Below are 17,252 nucleotides of genomic sequence, written 5' to 3'. Positions count from 1 at the left end.
GGAAGACTGAAAGATTATGGCCAGTGTTCCTGTAATTTCCACTCTCACTTCCTTCGATATCCTTAAATGCATCTCATCACAGTGCCTTATCAAATTTAAGTACTGACAGTCTATCCAACACTTCCTCCTAATCAATTTTGGACTCTTCTAGTCACCATGGCCTGGATAACATTTACCTCTTTGGTAAAGACAAATGCAAAGTGTTAATTTAATACCTCAGCCTTACTCCCTGCCTCCATGTGTAAATTCTATTTTAGGTCCCTAATTTGTCCTACCCCTCCTTTTACCACCCTGGTACTATTTACGTGCCTATTGAAGACTTTGAGATTCTCTTTTCTGTTGGCTGCCAGTCATTTCTCATAATCCCTCTTTGGTTTTTAAAATATGCTTTCTCACCTCCCCTCTGAATTAAAACATCAGCAGTTTTTGATGTAGCTACTGAATAGTAGCTTGTTTTATAACAGTTTGACCATCTGGAGGGATTCAAACTCTTTTTCTGGGTTTCAAGAATGAGATTTATTTTCTCTGTTTCAAGTGCGTATGAGAGTTCTCTTCTTAGATTGTTAGAAGTTTAATTATTTTTCATCTCCACTGAGGTCTGGCCACAGTGGATACCAGAGTAGTAGCTCTGCAGGTAACATGGGAGGCATGAGGTGGCATGGTGGGGGAATGATGCAACATGGGGGTATGAGGCAGCATGGAGGTGGGTGGGAGTGCAAGGTGCCAAGGGGGTATATGGAGTGTAGGCTAGAGGGTCTAATGAACTTTTGCAAAACTTGGCAAACGTCTCAGCGAACAAAAGCAGTCTTTCTAACTAGCCCATTTCAGTATTTGCCAGCCTCCTTGGCTGCCTCCATAGTCGGCAGACCCAACTTGACCACGTCTCTGCCTTTCCCCATCTCCACAGCCCCCAGCAACAGCCCCCCCCCCCCCCCGAGATAAAAACGTTCTTTCCCCCCCTCACCCGAGATAAAAACGTTCTTATATATCGCTGGGGGTTGTTTCCATGGAGACAGATCTGCTGAGTCAGAGCATTTCCTGATTTGAGCTTCCTGCCTCTGTGGTGAAAATTGGGTTGAATGTTTTTAATTCACATCACAAAGATAGTTACTAAAGATCGGACGTCAGAACACTTTATTTAACTGTGCAAAAATAAATTCTATGAAATCGCATTGAGCTTTGAAAATTGTACAATGAAATACACAGCAGGTTAATGTTTCAGTTGAGATTCCTTATCGAACAGTGGAAACTCCTCTGTAGGACTAACTAGGATAAATTGCATAGGTTACATACATATTCCATTGGATATATAGCACAGAAACAAGATATTTGGCGCAACCAGTCCATGCCTGCACTTATGCTCCATGAGAGCCTCCCATCTTTCCTCATCTAAATTGACCATTGTAACTCTCTAGCCCCTTCTTTTTATTTGATCAGAGGATGTGGGCGTCACCGGCTGGGACAGTATTTATTGTCCATCCCTGATTGTCTATGAACTGAGTGACTTGCTCGGTCATATCACCGGGCAATTAAGAGTCAACCACATTGCTCTGGGTCTGGAGTCACAGGTACTGGTTGAAGTGAACAGGGTACATGCATTTAAGGAGAAGACAGACAAGCAAATATGGAGGTGGTGGCATACTAGTATTATCACTGGATTAGTAATCGAGAGACCCAGGGGAATGCTCTGGAGACGTGGGTTCAAATCCCACCATGACAGATGGTGAAATTTGAATTCAATAAAAATCTGGAATTAAGAAGTTTAATGATGACCATGAGACCATTGTCGATTGTTGTAAAAACCCATCTGGTTCACTAATGTCCTTGAGGCAAGGAAACTTGTCACCCTTACCTGGTCCACATTCTCAGCACTCTTTGGGTAAAGAGGTTTCTTCTGAATTCCCTATTGGATTTCTTAGGGACCATCTTATATTGATGGCTACATTCTCCCTGCATCTATTGTATGGAAATCAGATCCTATATTTCCTATCTGGTTTGTCCTCATTTTTCTATAGAAGGGGCATCTCCAGCCTGACGGGAAAATACTATTCAAGTCCCACGTGAAACTGGAAGCCCCTTCCTCTTCCAACTACCAATTTAACTGACGAGCAATTTTCAGCGAGTTCCATTTCTTTTTATTTCATCAGTGAATGTTGTGTAGGAAGAAACCGTTGTGTACCTTTCTCTTGAAGGAGCTCCTGAAGACAGAAGTAAATCACCCGTGCTCCAAGACTAAAGCCAACCAAAGTGACTGGTCTCTTGCCCTGTGGAAAATATCAATAAAGGGGGAAGGTGAGAAAGTTATCTTATTAATATCAAGCCTTTGAAGGTGCGCTGTCAGCCTCTTGAGAAATACATTTTGCATCATTGTCACATTGTGGTTATCAAGTACCTATAAGTGAGCACAAGAACAAAGCAGTGTGTGTATAGCAGTCTGTTCACTTGGGGTACACTCAAGATGAAACACATTTTCTATTAATTTGGCTCAACCGCGACATGAAAGGAGAACAATTGTCATTGGCAATGAATGTGAGAAAGTACATTTTCTCATTCACTAATCATGTGTGAAACTATACTCCACAAAAAGTGCTTCATTCAATGTATTACAGAGCTCAGACTGCAGTAATAGAACAGGCTGACAGGTCTTTGAATAAAGTGTGCACAGAGGAAGTAGATTTTTGTGGAGGGGTGCTGGCGAGGTCAGGTTCAGATTGTTCTGCATGTCAGAGGTGCAGAACAGTTCGCCTTTTTTTGTTGACAATTAACTAAGTTGGGTAAAATGTTCCTTCAGAAATAGCTAGATATTGGAAACACTGGGAAACTTGACAAATTTGATCCAGCTAACTTGCTTATTGCAAAGAAGGGTTCAAATTGCAGGTGCAATTGCAGGACCAATTTAAAAAAAGGACATCAGTGCAAGTCATGGGAAACATTGATTTTCAAATGCTGACAGAGTTATGGAACATGTAGTCAGGTAAGGTCATCAAAATGCAAAAGGGTTCACTTGGACAAAAGATTAGCTGTATTCGCAGAGAAAGAAGGAATTCAAGGATATGGTGAGAAAGGCTGAGATTAGGAATATGGTGCAATTAAGGGTTGGTGGAATTAAGGGTTATGATAAAGAGGTGGGTTGGTGAGGTTGAATGATATGGTAAAATGGGCAGGTGTAATTGAAACAAAGTTAATCAGGTTGTTGGCACCACTGTACAGCAGGCATTTATTGTCCATCTACAATTGCCCTGAGAAAGTGACAGCGAATTACCTTCTTCAAGCACCACTGTCTTGTGGTGAAAGGGCTTCTGCGATGTTGCTAGTTAGAGGTGCCAGATCCAGCAGAGGGCAGTAGAGCAGAGCTGCTGATTGGCCGTTGCAGGGGAAATTTGCATACGTCCGTGTGCTCACCCTAACTTGGAGGTGGTTTGCGGAGGAGCTCTTGTCAGGTGTTATCGTGCGGGGCGCAGAGATTGCTGAGTGAGTGCTTGCTGAGAAGGGGAGTGAATAACAGGTAAGCTCTTTCTTTCTTTTTTTTTTATCTAGAGGGGATGACAGGGAAGGTAGTGCAATGTTCCTCCTGCAGAATGTTTGAGGTGAGGGACGCCGTCAGTGTCCCTGCTGATTTCATCTGTGGGAAGTGCACCCATCTCCAGCTCCTCAGAAACCGCGTTAGGGAACTGGAGCTGGATGAACTTCGGATCATTCGGGAGGCAGAGTTGGTCATAGATAGAAGCTTCAGGGATGTAGTTACTCTGAAGAATAAAGATAGATGGGAACGGTGAGAGGGGCTGGGAGGAAGCAGTCAGTACAGGGATCCCCTGTGGCCGTTCCCCTTAGTAACAAGTATACCACTTTCGATACCGTTGTGGAGGGGGGGACTTACCAGGGTTAAGCCATGGGGTACAGGTCTCTGGCACAGAGTCTGTCCCTGTTGCTCAGAAGGGAAGGGGGGAGAGGAGTAGAGCATTAGTCATTGGAGACTCCATAGTTAGGGGATAGATAGGAGATTCTGTGGGAACGAGAGAGACTCACGGTTGGGGTGTTGCCTCCCAGGTGCCAGGGTGCGTGATGTCTCGGATCGTGTTTTCGGGATCCTTAAGGGGGAGGGGGAGCAGCCCCAAGTCGTGGTCCACATAGGTACCAACGACATAGGTAGGAAAAGGGATGGGGATGTAAGGCAGGCATTCAGGGAGCTAGGGCGGAAACTTAGATCTAGGACAAACAGAGTTATTATCTCTGGGTTGTTACCTGTGCCACGTGATAGCGAGACGAGGGATAGAGAGAGAGAGGAGTTGAACACGTGGCTACAGGGATGGTGCAGGAGGGAGGGTTTCAGATTTCTGGATAATTGGGGCTCATTCTGGGGTCGGTGGGACCTCTACAAATGGGATGGTCTGCACCTGGACCAGAGGGGTACCAATATTCTGGGGGGGAAATTTGCTAATGCTCTTCGGGAGGGTTTAAACTAGTTCAGCAGGGGCTTGGGAACCTGAATTGTAGCTCCAGTATACAGGAGGTTGAGAGTAGTGAGGTCATGAGTAGGGTTTCAAAGTTGCAAGAGTGTACTGGCAGGCAGGAAGGTGGTTTAAAGTGTGTGTTCTTCAATGCCAGGAGCATCCGGAATAAGGTGGGTGAACTTGCAGCATGGGTTGGTACCTGGGACTTCGATGTTGTGGCCATTTCGGAGACATGGATAGAGCAGGGACAGGAATGGTTGTTGCAGGTGCCAGGATTTAGATATTTCAGTAAGCTCAGGGAAGGTGGTAAAAGAGGGGGAGGGGTGGCATTGTTAGTCAAGGACAGTATCACGGTGGCAGAAAGGACGTTTGATGAGGACTCGTCTACTGAGGTAGTATGGGCTGAGGTTAGAAACAGGAAAGGAGAGGTCACCCTGTTAGGGGTTTTTTATAGGCCTTCGAAAAGTTCCATAGATGTAGAGGAGAGGATTGCAAAGATGATTCTGGATAGGAGTGAAAGCAACAGGGAAGTTAGTTGTTATGGGGGACTTTAACTTTCCAAATATTGACTGGAAACGCTATAGTTTGTGGGTCCGTTTTTGTCCAATGTGTGCAGGAAGGTTTCTTGACATAATATGTAGATAGGCCAACGAGAGGCGAGGCCATATTGGATTTGGTACTGGGTAATGAACCAGGACAGGTGTTAGATTTGGAGGTAGGTGAGCACTTTGGTGATAGTGATCACAATTCGATTACGTTTACTTTAGTGATGGAAAGGGATAGGTATATACCGCAGGGCAAGAGTTATATCTGGGGGAAAGGTAATTACGATGCGATGAGGCAAGACTTAGGATACATCGGATGGAGAGGAAAACTGCAGGGGATGGGCACAATGGAAATGTGGAGCTTGTTCAAGGAACAGCCACTGCGTGTCCTTGATCAGTATGTACCTGTCAGGCAGGGAGGAAGTGGTCGAATAAGGGAACTGTGGTTTACCAAAGCAGTCTAAACACTTGTCAAGAGGAAGAAGGAGACTTATGTAAAGATGAGACATGAAGGTTCAGTTAGGGCACTCAAGAGTTACAAGTTAGCTAGGAAGGACCTAAAGAGAGAGCTAAGAAGAGCCAGGAGGGGACATGAGAAGTCTTTGGCAGGTAGGATCAAGGATAACCCTAAAGCTTTCTATAGATATGTCAGGAATAAAAGAATGACTAGGGTAAGAGTAGGGCCAGTCAAGGGCAGTAGTGGGAAGTTGTGCTTGGAGTCCGAGGAGATAGGAGAGGTGCTAAATGAATATTTTTCGTCAGTATTCACACAGGAAAAAGACAATGCTGTCAAGGAGAATACTGAGGTTCAGGCTACTAAACTAGAAGGGCTTGAGGTTCATAAGGAGGAGGTGTTAGCAATTCTGGAAAGTGTGAAAATAGATAAGTCACCTGGGCCGGATGAGATTTATCCTATGATTCTCTGGGAAGCTAGGGAGGAGATTGCTGAGCCTTTGGCCATGATCTTTAAGTCATCTTTGTCTACAGGAATAGTGCCAGAAGACTGGAGGATAGCAAATGTTGTCCCCTTGTTCAAGAAGGGGAGTAGAGATAACCCCGGTAACTGTAGACCAGTGAGCCTTACTTCTGTTGTGGGAAAAATCTTGGAAAGGTTTATGAGAGATAGGATGTATAATCATCTGGAAAGGAATAATTTGATTAGAGATAGTCAACACGGTTTTGTGAAGGGTAGGTCGTGCCTCACAAACCTTTATAGAGTTCTTTGAGGTGACCAAACAGGTGGATGAGGGTAAAGCAGTTGATGTGGTGTGTATGGATTTCAGTAAAGCGTTTGATACGGTTCCCCATGGTAGGCTACTGCAGAAAATATGGAGGCATGGGATTCAGGGTGATTTAGCAGTTTGGATCAGAAATTGGCTAGCTGGAAGAAGACAAAGGGTGGTGGTTGATGGGAAATGTTCCGACTGGAGTCCAGTTACTAGCGGTGTACCACAAGGATCTGTTTTGGGGCCACGGTTTGTCATTTTTATAAATGACCTGGAGGAGGGCGTAGAAGGATGGGTGAGTAAATTTGCAGATGACACTAAAGTCGGTGGAGTTGTGGACAGTGCGGAAGGATGTTACAAGTTACAGAGGGACATAGATAAGCTGCAGCGCTGGGCTGAGAGGTGGCAAATGGAGTTTAATGCAGAAAAGTGTGAGGTGATTCATTTTGGAAGGAATAACAGGAAGACAGAGTACTGGGCTAATGGTAAGATTCTTGGCAGTGTGGATGAACAGTGATCTCGGTGTCCATGTACATAGATCCCTGAAAGTTGCCACCCAGGTTGAGAGGGTTGTTAAGAAGGCGTACGGTGTGTTAGCTTTTATTGGTAGAGGGATTGAGTTTTAGGAGCCATGAGGTCATGTTGCAGCTATACAACACTCTGGTGCGGCCGCATTTGGAGTATTGCGTGCAATTCTGGTCGCCGCATTATAGGAAGGATGTCGAAGCATTGGAAAGGGTGCAGAGGAGATTTACCAGAATGTTGCCTGGTATGGAGGGAAGATCTTATGAGGAAAGGCTGAGGGACTTGAGGCTGTTTTCGTTAGAGAGAAGGTTAAGAGGTGAGATAATTGAGGCATACAAGATTATCAGAGGATTGGATAGGGTGGACAGTGAGAGCCTTTTTCCTCGGATGGTGATGTCCAGCACGAGGGGACATACCTTTAAATTGAGGGGAGAAAGATATAAAACAGATGTCAGAGGTAGGTTCTTTACTCAGAGAGTAGCAAGGGCGTGGAATGCCCTGCCTGCAACAGTAGTGGACTCGCCAACACCAAGGACATTCAAATGGTCATTGGATAGACATATGGACAATAAGGGAATAGTGCAGATGGGCTTTAGAGTGGTTTCACAGGTCGGCGCAACATCGAGGGGCGAAGGGCCTGTACTGCGCTGTAATGTAATGTTAATGTGTTAATGTTAATGTTTGCCTTGTGTCGATGAAGAAATGGTGATCAATGCCCGAAAGTGTAATTTGACATGGGGAACAGGGAGAATGGGTTGAAAGACCTTATCAGCTGCCCCAGGTCTGTCGAGGTGATACAGGTCAATATGCTTGGCAGGTATTTCTCTGGAAGGCTCAATGAGTTGCTGGACTGCATCATATTTCTGGTTGTGGACTGGCTGCCAATCAAGCAAGTTACGTTGTCCTGGATGGTGTTGCGTTGTCCTGGATGGTGGTGAGCTTCTTGAGTATATTTGGAGCTTCATTCATCCACGCATGTGGGAAGTATTGCACTACACTCCTGACTTATGCTTTATAGATGGTGATCAGGCTTTGATAATTACTTGCCACAGAATTCTCAGCATCTGACCTACCTTTGTGATCACAATGTTTATATAGAATCCGTTCAGTGCAGGAGGCGGCCATTCGGCCCATTGAGTCTGGACCAACCCTCAGGCCCAGGCCCCATCCCTGCCCTATTTCCTTAACCCCCAACTCGCCTTTAGAAATTAAGGGTAAATTTAGCAGAGCCAATCCACCTAACCATATGGCTGATTCAATAATGGTTCTGATCAATAGTGACCCCCAGGATATTGATGATGGAAGATTCAGTGATAGTAATGCCATGGAATTATGGTCATGGCTGACACTTGTGTGGCATAAATGTTACTCGCCTTTTGTCAGCTCAAACCTGAATGCTGCCGAGCTCCTGTTGCATGCATTCCCTTTAAAATTGTATCACTCAGTTTATATTGCCTCTCCTCATTTTTCCTTGACACCATCCAGGACAAAGCAGCCGGCTTGATTGCTACCCCTCAAACATTCAATCCCTCCACCACCAACGAACAGTGGCAGCCGTGTGCACCATATACAAGATGCACTGCAGGAACTCACCAAGGTTCCTTAGGCAGCACCTTCCAAACCCACGACCACTACCATCAGGAAGGACAAAAGCAGCAGATATCTGGGAACCCCACCACCTGCAGGTTCCCCTCCACGTCACTCACCACCTCGACTTGGCAATATATCGCCTTTCCTTCACTGTCACTGGGTCAAAATCCTGGAACTCCCTCCCCAACAGCACAGTGGAGGTACATGGAGCTCAGAGCCTGCAGTGGTTCAAGAAGGCAGCTCACCACCAACTTCTGAAGGGCAACCAGGGATAGGCAATAAATGCTGATGGCCACATCCCATAAAATTAATTAAGAATAAGGAGCACACAAGGTCAAGAACAGCAGAAAGGGCTCAAGGCGCCAGCCCAAACTGGCGCAGCAATGTTACGAGTTCTGAAGCATACGTGGTCAGTGGCCAAAGGAAGCAAGTAGATAGTAGCAGAGCTAAGATTGTTTAGCAGCGTGTAAGCATCCAGAACAAGATGAAAATGAGCAGGAATAGACAAGAACTAGGTCAGCATAGAGTGAAAATTCTCAAACAGAGCCTGCAAAAGCACACCATGTATTGAAATAGTGGAAAAGAATATAACTGGAGTAGGAAATGGTAGCAAAGTTGGAGGTCACAGTAACACCCAGAAGATAGTGGGGAAAATGAAATTCAGGTCGGGTGAAAGCGTATTTTTATTTAGGACCAACACAGTAGCATAGTGATAAGCCAGCAATGCACTAAGGCACAATACTGAGGCTCTCAGGTAACAATATGGGTGATGACACAACAGGATTGCACAAATTACTTCACACTGGGGAGAAACCAAGTTGCAGAGTAGAGTTAATGTAGCCAAGGCATCACGGTGTAGTCCAGTAGCGCAGCGGAGTCCAGGAAATCAAATATCCTTTGCCTCCTCGTTTTCCTTGTTTACATTCTTTCCTGTGGCAATATTATTCATAAGCACAAGGATCCACTGTTTTATATATACTTGAGAGGCACAACCTCAGTATCCTGTTTGATTCAGAACTGAGCTTCAAACTCCACATGCTAACCACCACTAAGAATGTCCATTTCTACATCCGCCTTCATCTCACCCCCATTACTGTTGCAACTGAAGTCCATGGTTTCTAGAATTCAAAATTCAATTACTCTATTGCTCGCCCTGCCAGCCTCTCGAGTTCCATCATGCATAAACCGCAAGTTGTCCAAATGTACAGCACCCACATCCTATCCCACAAGATGTCCTGTTCCATTTTCAACCTCCTTTGGCTCTCCATCCCCCAATCTATCATATTCAATATTTATTTATTTTAAAAAAATAAATTTAGAGTACCCAATTCATTTTTTCCAATTAAGGGGCAATTTAGCGTGTTCAATCCACCTACCTTGCACATCTTTGGGTTGTGGGGGTGAAACCCACGCAGACACGGGGAGAATGTGCCAACTCCACACGGACAGTGACGCAGAGTCGGGATCGAACCTGGGACCTCGGCGCCGTGAGACTGCAGTGCTACCACTGCGCCACCGTGCTGCCTTATCATATTCAATATTCTTGTCCATCTACAAGCCCCCGTGAATCCTTAACACGCCTTACCTCCGGAAATTCCAACAATGTGTTCCCTTCACTCTTTGCACTCGCCCCTCTTCCTGCATCAACCTCAGTGGTACACCTTTTATCTGCCTTGGCCCAACACAAAGTCTCACACTAAACCTTCCCAGTTCACTGTACCCCCTTCTTAGCCACGTCTTCAGTTAACACCAATAACTCAATTCACTGCTCAGCCTGTTTCTTGTCTCGGTGTAGAGCTTTGAGATACTTCATTGCACAAAACATTATGTATGACTGCTGCTTGCTGGCTACAAAGTGACCCCATAATGAGTGTATGTCTGTAGGTGGCTGGTTTGGACAGTTGAATAACTTGTCAATCAGTACTCAGTCAAAATTAATAGCCACGTGGGTGACATACTGGACATAAAGTATGGAACTGTGCTTGAAAGAGGAAACCAAAACTTTCAAAAGGGAGGAAGGAAGAAACAGTGGAGAATAACAAAGTGCTGGTGTTTTCTACATTGGTTGCTGGGTGCATTTTACTTCAATAATTTAACTAATTAATGCTTTGGCAAATTTAGAGAATTTGTGTTTGCTCATTTTCATAAATCTGTCACGTTACGTAACCCAACATGAAATACACCAGTTACCTGTTGTCTGCTCAGTAGCACCTGGGCCAGATGTTTTCCAACCTCAGCTGAACGACTGAGGCAGACTCCCCAGGGATTGTCGATAACATTGGCAACAGTCAATAGTGAGGCTGGCCATGATAGTGCAGTCACAATACCTAGTGAGTGCAAAGATGAGGTAGTTAAAGATGTGACATGGGTATGAACCAAATTCAACACAACTGCTGCCTCTGGAGAAACCAAGGCTCACATCTGGCTCCACTCTTCTCGTATGTGTTCTGATCCCCATTCTAACCCAAAGCACAGGAAGAACCCCATTGTTCAAAGTGGCTGCGTAATACTGTACAAATAGGATGTTGGAGATCATAGGTCTGCTCTTGATACCCAAGCGGAAAAGTGGAAAATCTAACAGTTGACTATCTGGCAGCAGAAGTAAAACTAAAATTGCTGGAAAGCCAGCAGGAAGTGGCTGACCAGCTGTTAACATCAGGCAGCAGGAGGCTGCTAACAGATACCCAGAGGAACGGTCTTGGCACAATGTTAGTGCTCTGGAAGGGGAGGCTCAGTTCGCTCTCTTCTTTTTCTAATTGTTGTTGCCACCTGATTTTTCCCGGCAGGGAAGCCATCGTTAGACTGGCTTAGGTAAATGGATTCGGACATCGTCCAAGCCCAATCTACGTGGTTTAAAAAAATATATATTTTATTAAAGTTTTCAAACACAATTTTTCCCCCTTACAAATCAACAAAAACGGTAACACAATAACTAATAGATAACATTGTTTAAATAAAGTAGTGAACTAACAAAGTAACAAGAAATGGTGCTCCCCCCCCCCTCCACCCCAACTAGAACAAAAACAAGTTTGCCCCCCCCTCTCTTCCCCCCCGCCCCCCTTTCCTCCCTCCCCCCCCCCCCCTCTTTCTCGGCTGCTGCTGCTGGCTATCTATTTTCCCCTAACGTTCCGCTAGATAGTCAAGGAACAGTTGCCACCGCCTGGAGAACCCGAGCCGATCCTCTCAGCGCAAACTTCATCCGCTCCAGTTTTATGAACCCCGCCATATCGTTTATCCAGGCCTCCACGCAGGGGGGTTTCGCTTCCTTCCACACGAGTAAAATCCTTCGCCGGGCTACCAGGGACGCAAAGGCCACAATATCGGCCTCTTTCGCCTCCTGCACTCCCGGCTCATCCGCTACCCCAAATATAGCTAACCCCCAGCCTGGCTTGACCCGGACCTTCACCACCTTCGAGATCACTCTTGCCACTCCCCTCCAATACTCCTCCAGTGCTGGACACGACCAAAACATATGTGTGTGGTTCGCCGGGCTTCCCCCGCACCTGTCCTCCACTCCGAAGAACCTGCTCAACCTCGCTCCCGTTATGTGTGCTCTATGCAGCACCTTAAATTGGATCAGGCTAAGCCTGGCACACGAGGAAGAGGAATTTACCCGACTTAGGGCATCAGCCCACAAGCCCTCCTCAATCTCCTCCCCGAGCTCTTCTTCCCATTTTCCTTTCAGCTCTTCTACCAGCCCCTCCCCCTCTTCTCTCATCTCCCAGTATATTTCGGACACTTTGCCCTCCCCGACCCACACCCCCGAAAGCACTCTATCCTGGATCCCGTGTGTCGGGAGCAGCGGAAATTCCCTCACCTGTTGTCTCGTGAACGCCCTCACCTGCATATACCTAAAGATATTCCCCGGAGGCAGCTCATACTTTTCCTCTAGCGCTCCCAAGCTCGCAAACGTCCCATCTATAAATAAGTCTCCCACTCTCCTAATTCCTGCCCGGTGCCAGCTCTGGAACCCTCCGTCCAACCTTCCTGGGGCAAACCTATGGTTGTTCCTGATCGGGGACCACACCGAGGCTCCCAACACACCCTTCTGTCACCTCCATTGCCCCCAGATACTTAATGTTGCCGCCACCACTGGGTTCGTGGTAAACCTTTCCTGGGAGAGCGGTAGCGGCGCCGTCCCCAGCGCTTTTAAGCTCATTCCTTTACAGGACGCCATCTCCAGCCTCTTCCACGCCTCCCCCTCTATCATCCACTTGCGGATCATCGCCACATTGGCTGCCCAGTAATAGTCGCCTAAATTCGGCAACCCAGTCCCCCTCTGTCCCTGCTACGTTGCAGGAACCCCCTCCTTACCCTCGGGGCCTTCCCTGCCCACACGAAGCTCATAATGCTCCTATCTATTTTCTTAAAAAAGGCCTTAGTGATCAAGATGGGGAGACATTGAAACACAAATAGAAACCTTGGGAGGACCATCATCCTAATCGCCTGCACTCTGCCCGCCAGTGACAGCGGCAGCATATCCCACCTTTTGAAATCCTCTTCCCTCTGCTCCACCAGCCGAGTCAGATTGAGTTTGTGTAAAGTTCCCCAGCTCCTGGCTATCTGAATCCCCAAATATCGGAAGTTTCTTTCCGCCCTCCGTAGCGGCAGGCCATCTATCCCTCTACTCTGGTCCCCAGGGTGTATTACGAAAAGCTCACTCTTTCCCATGTTAAGCCTATATCCCGAAAAGTCTCCAAACTCCCTCAATATCTGCATAACCTCTGTCATCCCCCCCACTGGATCCGCCACATACAGCAGGAGGTCATCTGCGTAGAGTGACACTCGGTGTTCCTCTCCACCTCTAACCACCCCCCTCCATTTCCTAGAGTCTCTCAGCGCTATGGCCAGTGGTTCAATTGCCAACGCGAACAGTAATGGGGACAGAGGGCACCCCTGCCTTGTTCCCCTATGTAACCAAAAATACTCCGTTCTTTGCCGATTTGTGACTACACTTGCCACTGGGGCCCCATAGAGGAGTTTAACCCAACTGACAAACCCCTCCCCGAACCCAAACCTCCTCAGCACCTCCCATAAGTACTCCCACTGTACCCTATCAAATGCCTTCTCTGTATCCATTGCTGCCACTATCTCTGCCTCCCCCTCTGCTGGGGGCATCATTATCACCCCCAATAGCCGTTGCACGTTGACATTCAATTGTCTCCCCTTTACAAACCCTGTCTGGTCTTCGTGCACCACCCCCGGGCCACAATCCTCTATCCTCATTGTCAGCACTTTTGCCAGCAACTTGGCGTCCACATTCAGGAGCGAGATAGGCCTATAAGACCCGCATTGCAGCGGATCTTTATCTCGCTTCAGGATTAGTGATATCGTCGCCTCCGACATTGTCGGGGGTAGAGTCCCCCCTTCTCTGGCCTCGTTAAAGGTTCTTGCCAGCAGCGGGGCCAGCAAGTCCACTTATTTCCTATAAAATTCCACCGGGAACCCGTCTGGTCCCGGGGCCTTCCCTGCCTGCATGTTCCCCAGCCCTTTAGTCACCTCGTCCACCCCAATTGGCGCCCCCAGGCCTGCCACCTCCTGCTCCTCCACCTTCGGGAACCTTAGTTGGTCCAGAAACTGCTGCATCCCCTCTTTTCCCTCCGGGGGTTGAGACCTATATAACCTCTCATAAAAGGTCTTAAACACCTCATTTACCTTCCCTTCACTCCGCACCGTAGTTCCCGTTTCATCCCTAACTCCCCCTATTTCCCTCGCCGCTATCCTCTCACAAAGCTGGTGGGCCAGCAGCCGACTCGCCTTTTCCCCATACTCGCATCTCATCCCCTGTGCCTTCCTCCACTGTGCCCCTGCCTTCCCTGTGGTCAGCAGGTCAAACTCCGTCTGGAGTCTTCACCTCTCCCTATATAGTCCTTCGTCCGGGGCCTCCGCATATCTTTTATCCACACTCAAAATCTCCCCCAGTAATCTCTCCCTCTCTTTGGCCTCTGTTTTCCCCTTGTAAGCCCTGATGGAGATCAACTCTCCCCTGACCACCGCCTTCAGCGCTTCCCATACTACCCCCACTTGGACCTCCCCATCATCATTGGCCTCCAGGTACCTTTCGATACATCCCCGCACCCTTCCACAGACTCCCTCATCCGCCAATAATCCCACATCCAGTCGCCAGAGTGGGCGCTGTTCCCTCTCCTCTCCTAGTTCCAGATACACCCAGTGCGGGGCATGGTCTGAAACAGTTATGGCCGAGTACTCCGTTCCTTCCACCCTCGAAATCAGTGACCTACCCAAAACAAAGAAATCTATCCGGGAGTATACCTTATGGACATGGGAGAAAAAGGAGAACTCTTTGGCCAGCGGCCTAGCAAATCTCCACGGATCCACTCCCCCATTTGGTCCATAAACCCCCTAAGCACCTTGGCCGCTGCCGGCCTTCTTCCGGTCCTGGATCTAGATCTATCTAACCCTGGGTCCAGCACGGTATTGAAATCCCCCCCCCTCCCATTACCAAGTTTCCTACCTCCAGGTCCGGGATATGTCCCAGCATCCGCTTCATAAATCCCGCATCGTCCCAGTTCGGGGCATATACATTTACCAGCACGACCTCCATTCCCTGCAATCTGCCACTCACCATCACATATCTGCCACCGTTGTCCACTACTATATTCCTAGCCTCGAACGACACCCGTTTCCCCACCAATATAGCCACCCCTCTATTCTTTGCGTCCAGCCCCGAGTGGAACACCTGTCCCACCCATCCTTTCCTTAACCTAACTTGATCCGCCACCTTCAGGTGCGTCTCCTGAAGCATGGCCACGTCTGCCTTCAGTCCTTTTAAGTGCGCGAACACTCGGGCCCTCTTAATCGGCCCATTTAGGCCTCTCACGTTCCACGTGATCAGCTGGATTGGGGGGGGGGGGCCAGGTCCCACGCACCCACCAGTCCCCCAGGCGGCGCATTCCCACCCCGACCACCTCTTCTTTTACCAGCTCCCTCTCGATCCCAGCAGCAGCAACCCAGTTATCCCCCGCCCCCCCCCGCTAGATCCCCATCTAGCATGGCTACCCCCCCCATATTGCTTCCGAAAGTCAGCTGACTTCAACTGACCCCGGCTTCTCCCGCTCTCTCCTTGACCCCCCCCCCCCGTGTGTGGAACTCCCATCCTCCTTGCGCCTGTCTTCCCGCCATCATCTCTCTAGCGCGGGAAAAGACCCGCGCTTTCCTAAAACCGTCCCGCCCCCTATGGCGCAGCTCCCCCTACAGCCCCGTTCCCATTCCCCATCCCCCACCTATGTCCCTTTTTCCCTACCGGCGCCCACATTTCTCAGTGTCCCCCCCGTCAAAGACCGTCCCGATACAGTGAACCACCCTTTCCCCAATTTATATTTCTATACATCAACATTGTCGTTTCCCCCCCAACATCAGTCCCTCAGTTCTGGTCCAGTTTCTCTTTTTGGATGAAAGTCCATGCTTCTTCCGACGTTTCAAAATTATAGAGTCTATCGTGGTACATGACCCATAATCGCGCAGGCTGCAGCATCCCAAACTTTACTTTCTTCTTATGCAGCATCTCCTTGGCTCGATTGAAACTCGCTCTCCTTCTCGCCACCTCCGCGCTCCAGTCCTGATACACTCGTATCACCGCATTCTCCCATCTGCTACTCCGTACCTTCTTGGCCCAGCTCAAAACAACCTCTCGGTCATTGAAGCGGTGAAATCTCACGACCATCGCCCTTGGTGGTTCTCCAGCCTTTGGTCTCCTCGCAGGGACCCGGTGAGCCCCTTCCACCTCCAAGGGTCCCGAGGGGGCCTCAGCTCCCATTAGCGAATGTAGCATCGTGCTCACATAAGCCCCGCCGTCAGCTCCCTCCACTCCCTCGGGGAGACCCAGGATCCGGAGGTTCTTTCTCCTTGATCTATTTTCCAGGACTTCAATTCTTTCGATGCACTTCTTATGTAGCGCCTCGTGCGTCTCCATTTTGACCGCTAGGCCCAGGATCTCATCCTCGTTTTCAGTTACCTTCTCCTTCACCACACGGAGCTCTATCGCCTGGGCCTTTTGTGTTTCTTTGCACCCATCGATTGCCAGCAACATCGGGGCCAGCACCACCTTTTTTTAACTCCTCCACACACCTTCTGAGGAATTCATCCTGATCCGGTCCCCATGTCGCCTGGCCTCCCTCCGACGCCATCTTGCTTCCTTCTTTTCTCTGCCGCTGCCCTCGAGGATCCTTCGTGATCTGGCCACCGCCACCGATCTTTTTCCTGCACACTGCGGGGGGGACTCCTTATTTCTTCACCCCACACCGGGTTTTGTCAAAACAAAATTCCCGTTGGGGCTCTCAAAAAGAGCCCGAAAGTCCGTCGGAGCTGGGGCCGCCGAAACGTGCGGCTTAGCTGAGCATCGCCGCCGCCGAAACGTGCGGCTTAGCTGAGCATCGCCGCAACCGGAAGTCCCAATCTACGTAGTTGAGGCGGATATCAACATCTTGGGCCGGTGTCCTGCAGTCAATACTGCAGTCAATAAATCAGGGCAGGAAAGGGCAGGATAACTCTCCTGCTTTAATTTAACTGCCCTCCTGCTTCGTTTCCAAAGCGAGTGAGTTAAAACTTTCTGCGTGTGAAACACAGTGAATTTGCAATATGTCAATGTTTGAGTTATCTAACAAGAATGGAATAAATTTATTCATGATTTCATTTTGAATGACTTCAGAAGAATTGCACCCTTCTTCAATGCAACAACTGAACTTGTATACCACAAACATAATTAAAATATTCGCTCAGAATTAGATACTGCAGGAACATGTAAACTCTTCATGCAGAGATACGTCTTATAAAATTTGAGTGTCTCATGATACGTTCACACTCGGTCTCAAAGAATTTCAAACTTCAAATCAGAAGTGACACCGTCACCACATTTTTCTTAATTCATATGAATAGCATTGTGCACTCAGAGAATT

General features: G+C 48.1%; 1 protein-coding gene across 2 annotated transcripts in view; it reads right to left on the bottom strand.

Moving 5' to 3' along the window:
• The window catches only part of tmco4 (transmembrane and coiled-coil domains 4), a 149,954-nt gene that overhangs the window by 78,381 nt on the left and 54,321 nt on the right, over positions 1-17,252 (bottom strand). For both annotated transcript variants that reach the window (XM_072478253.1, XM_072478252.1), the window contains exons 10-11: positions 10,528-10,664; positions 2,180-2,264 (exon numbers count right to left, since the gene is read on the bottom strand). In XM_072478253.1, the coding sequence (XP_072334354.1) occupies positions 2,180-2,264; positions 10,528-10,664 (222 nt within the window). The remainder of the gene's footprint in view (positions 1-2,179; positions 2,265-10,527; positions 10,665-17,252) is intronic.

This window comes from Scyliorhinus torazame, chromosome 16 (genome assembly GCF_047496885.1).
Source record: "Scyliorhinus torazame isolate Kashiwa2021f chromosome 16, sScyTor2.1, whole genome shotgun sequence".
NCBI lineage: Eukaryota > Metazoa > Chordata > Chondrichthyes > Carcharhiniformes > Scyliorhinidae > Scyliorhinus > Scyliorhinus torazame.
This window is presented reverse-complemented; position numbering and strand designations above follow the sequence as displayed.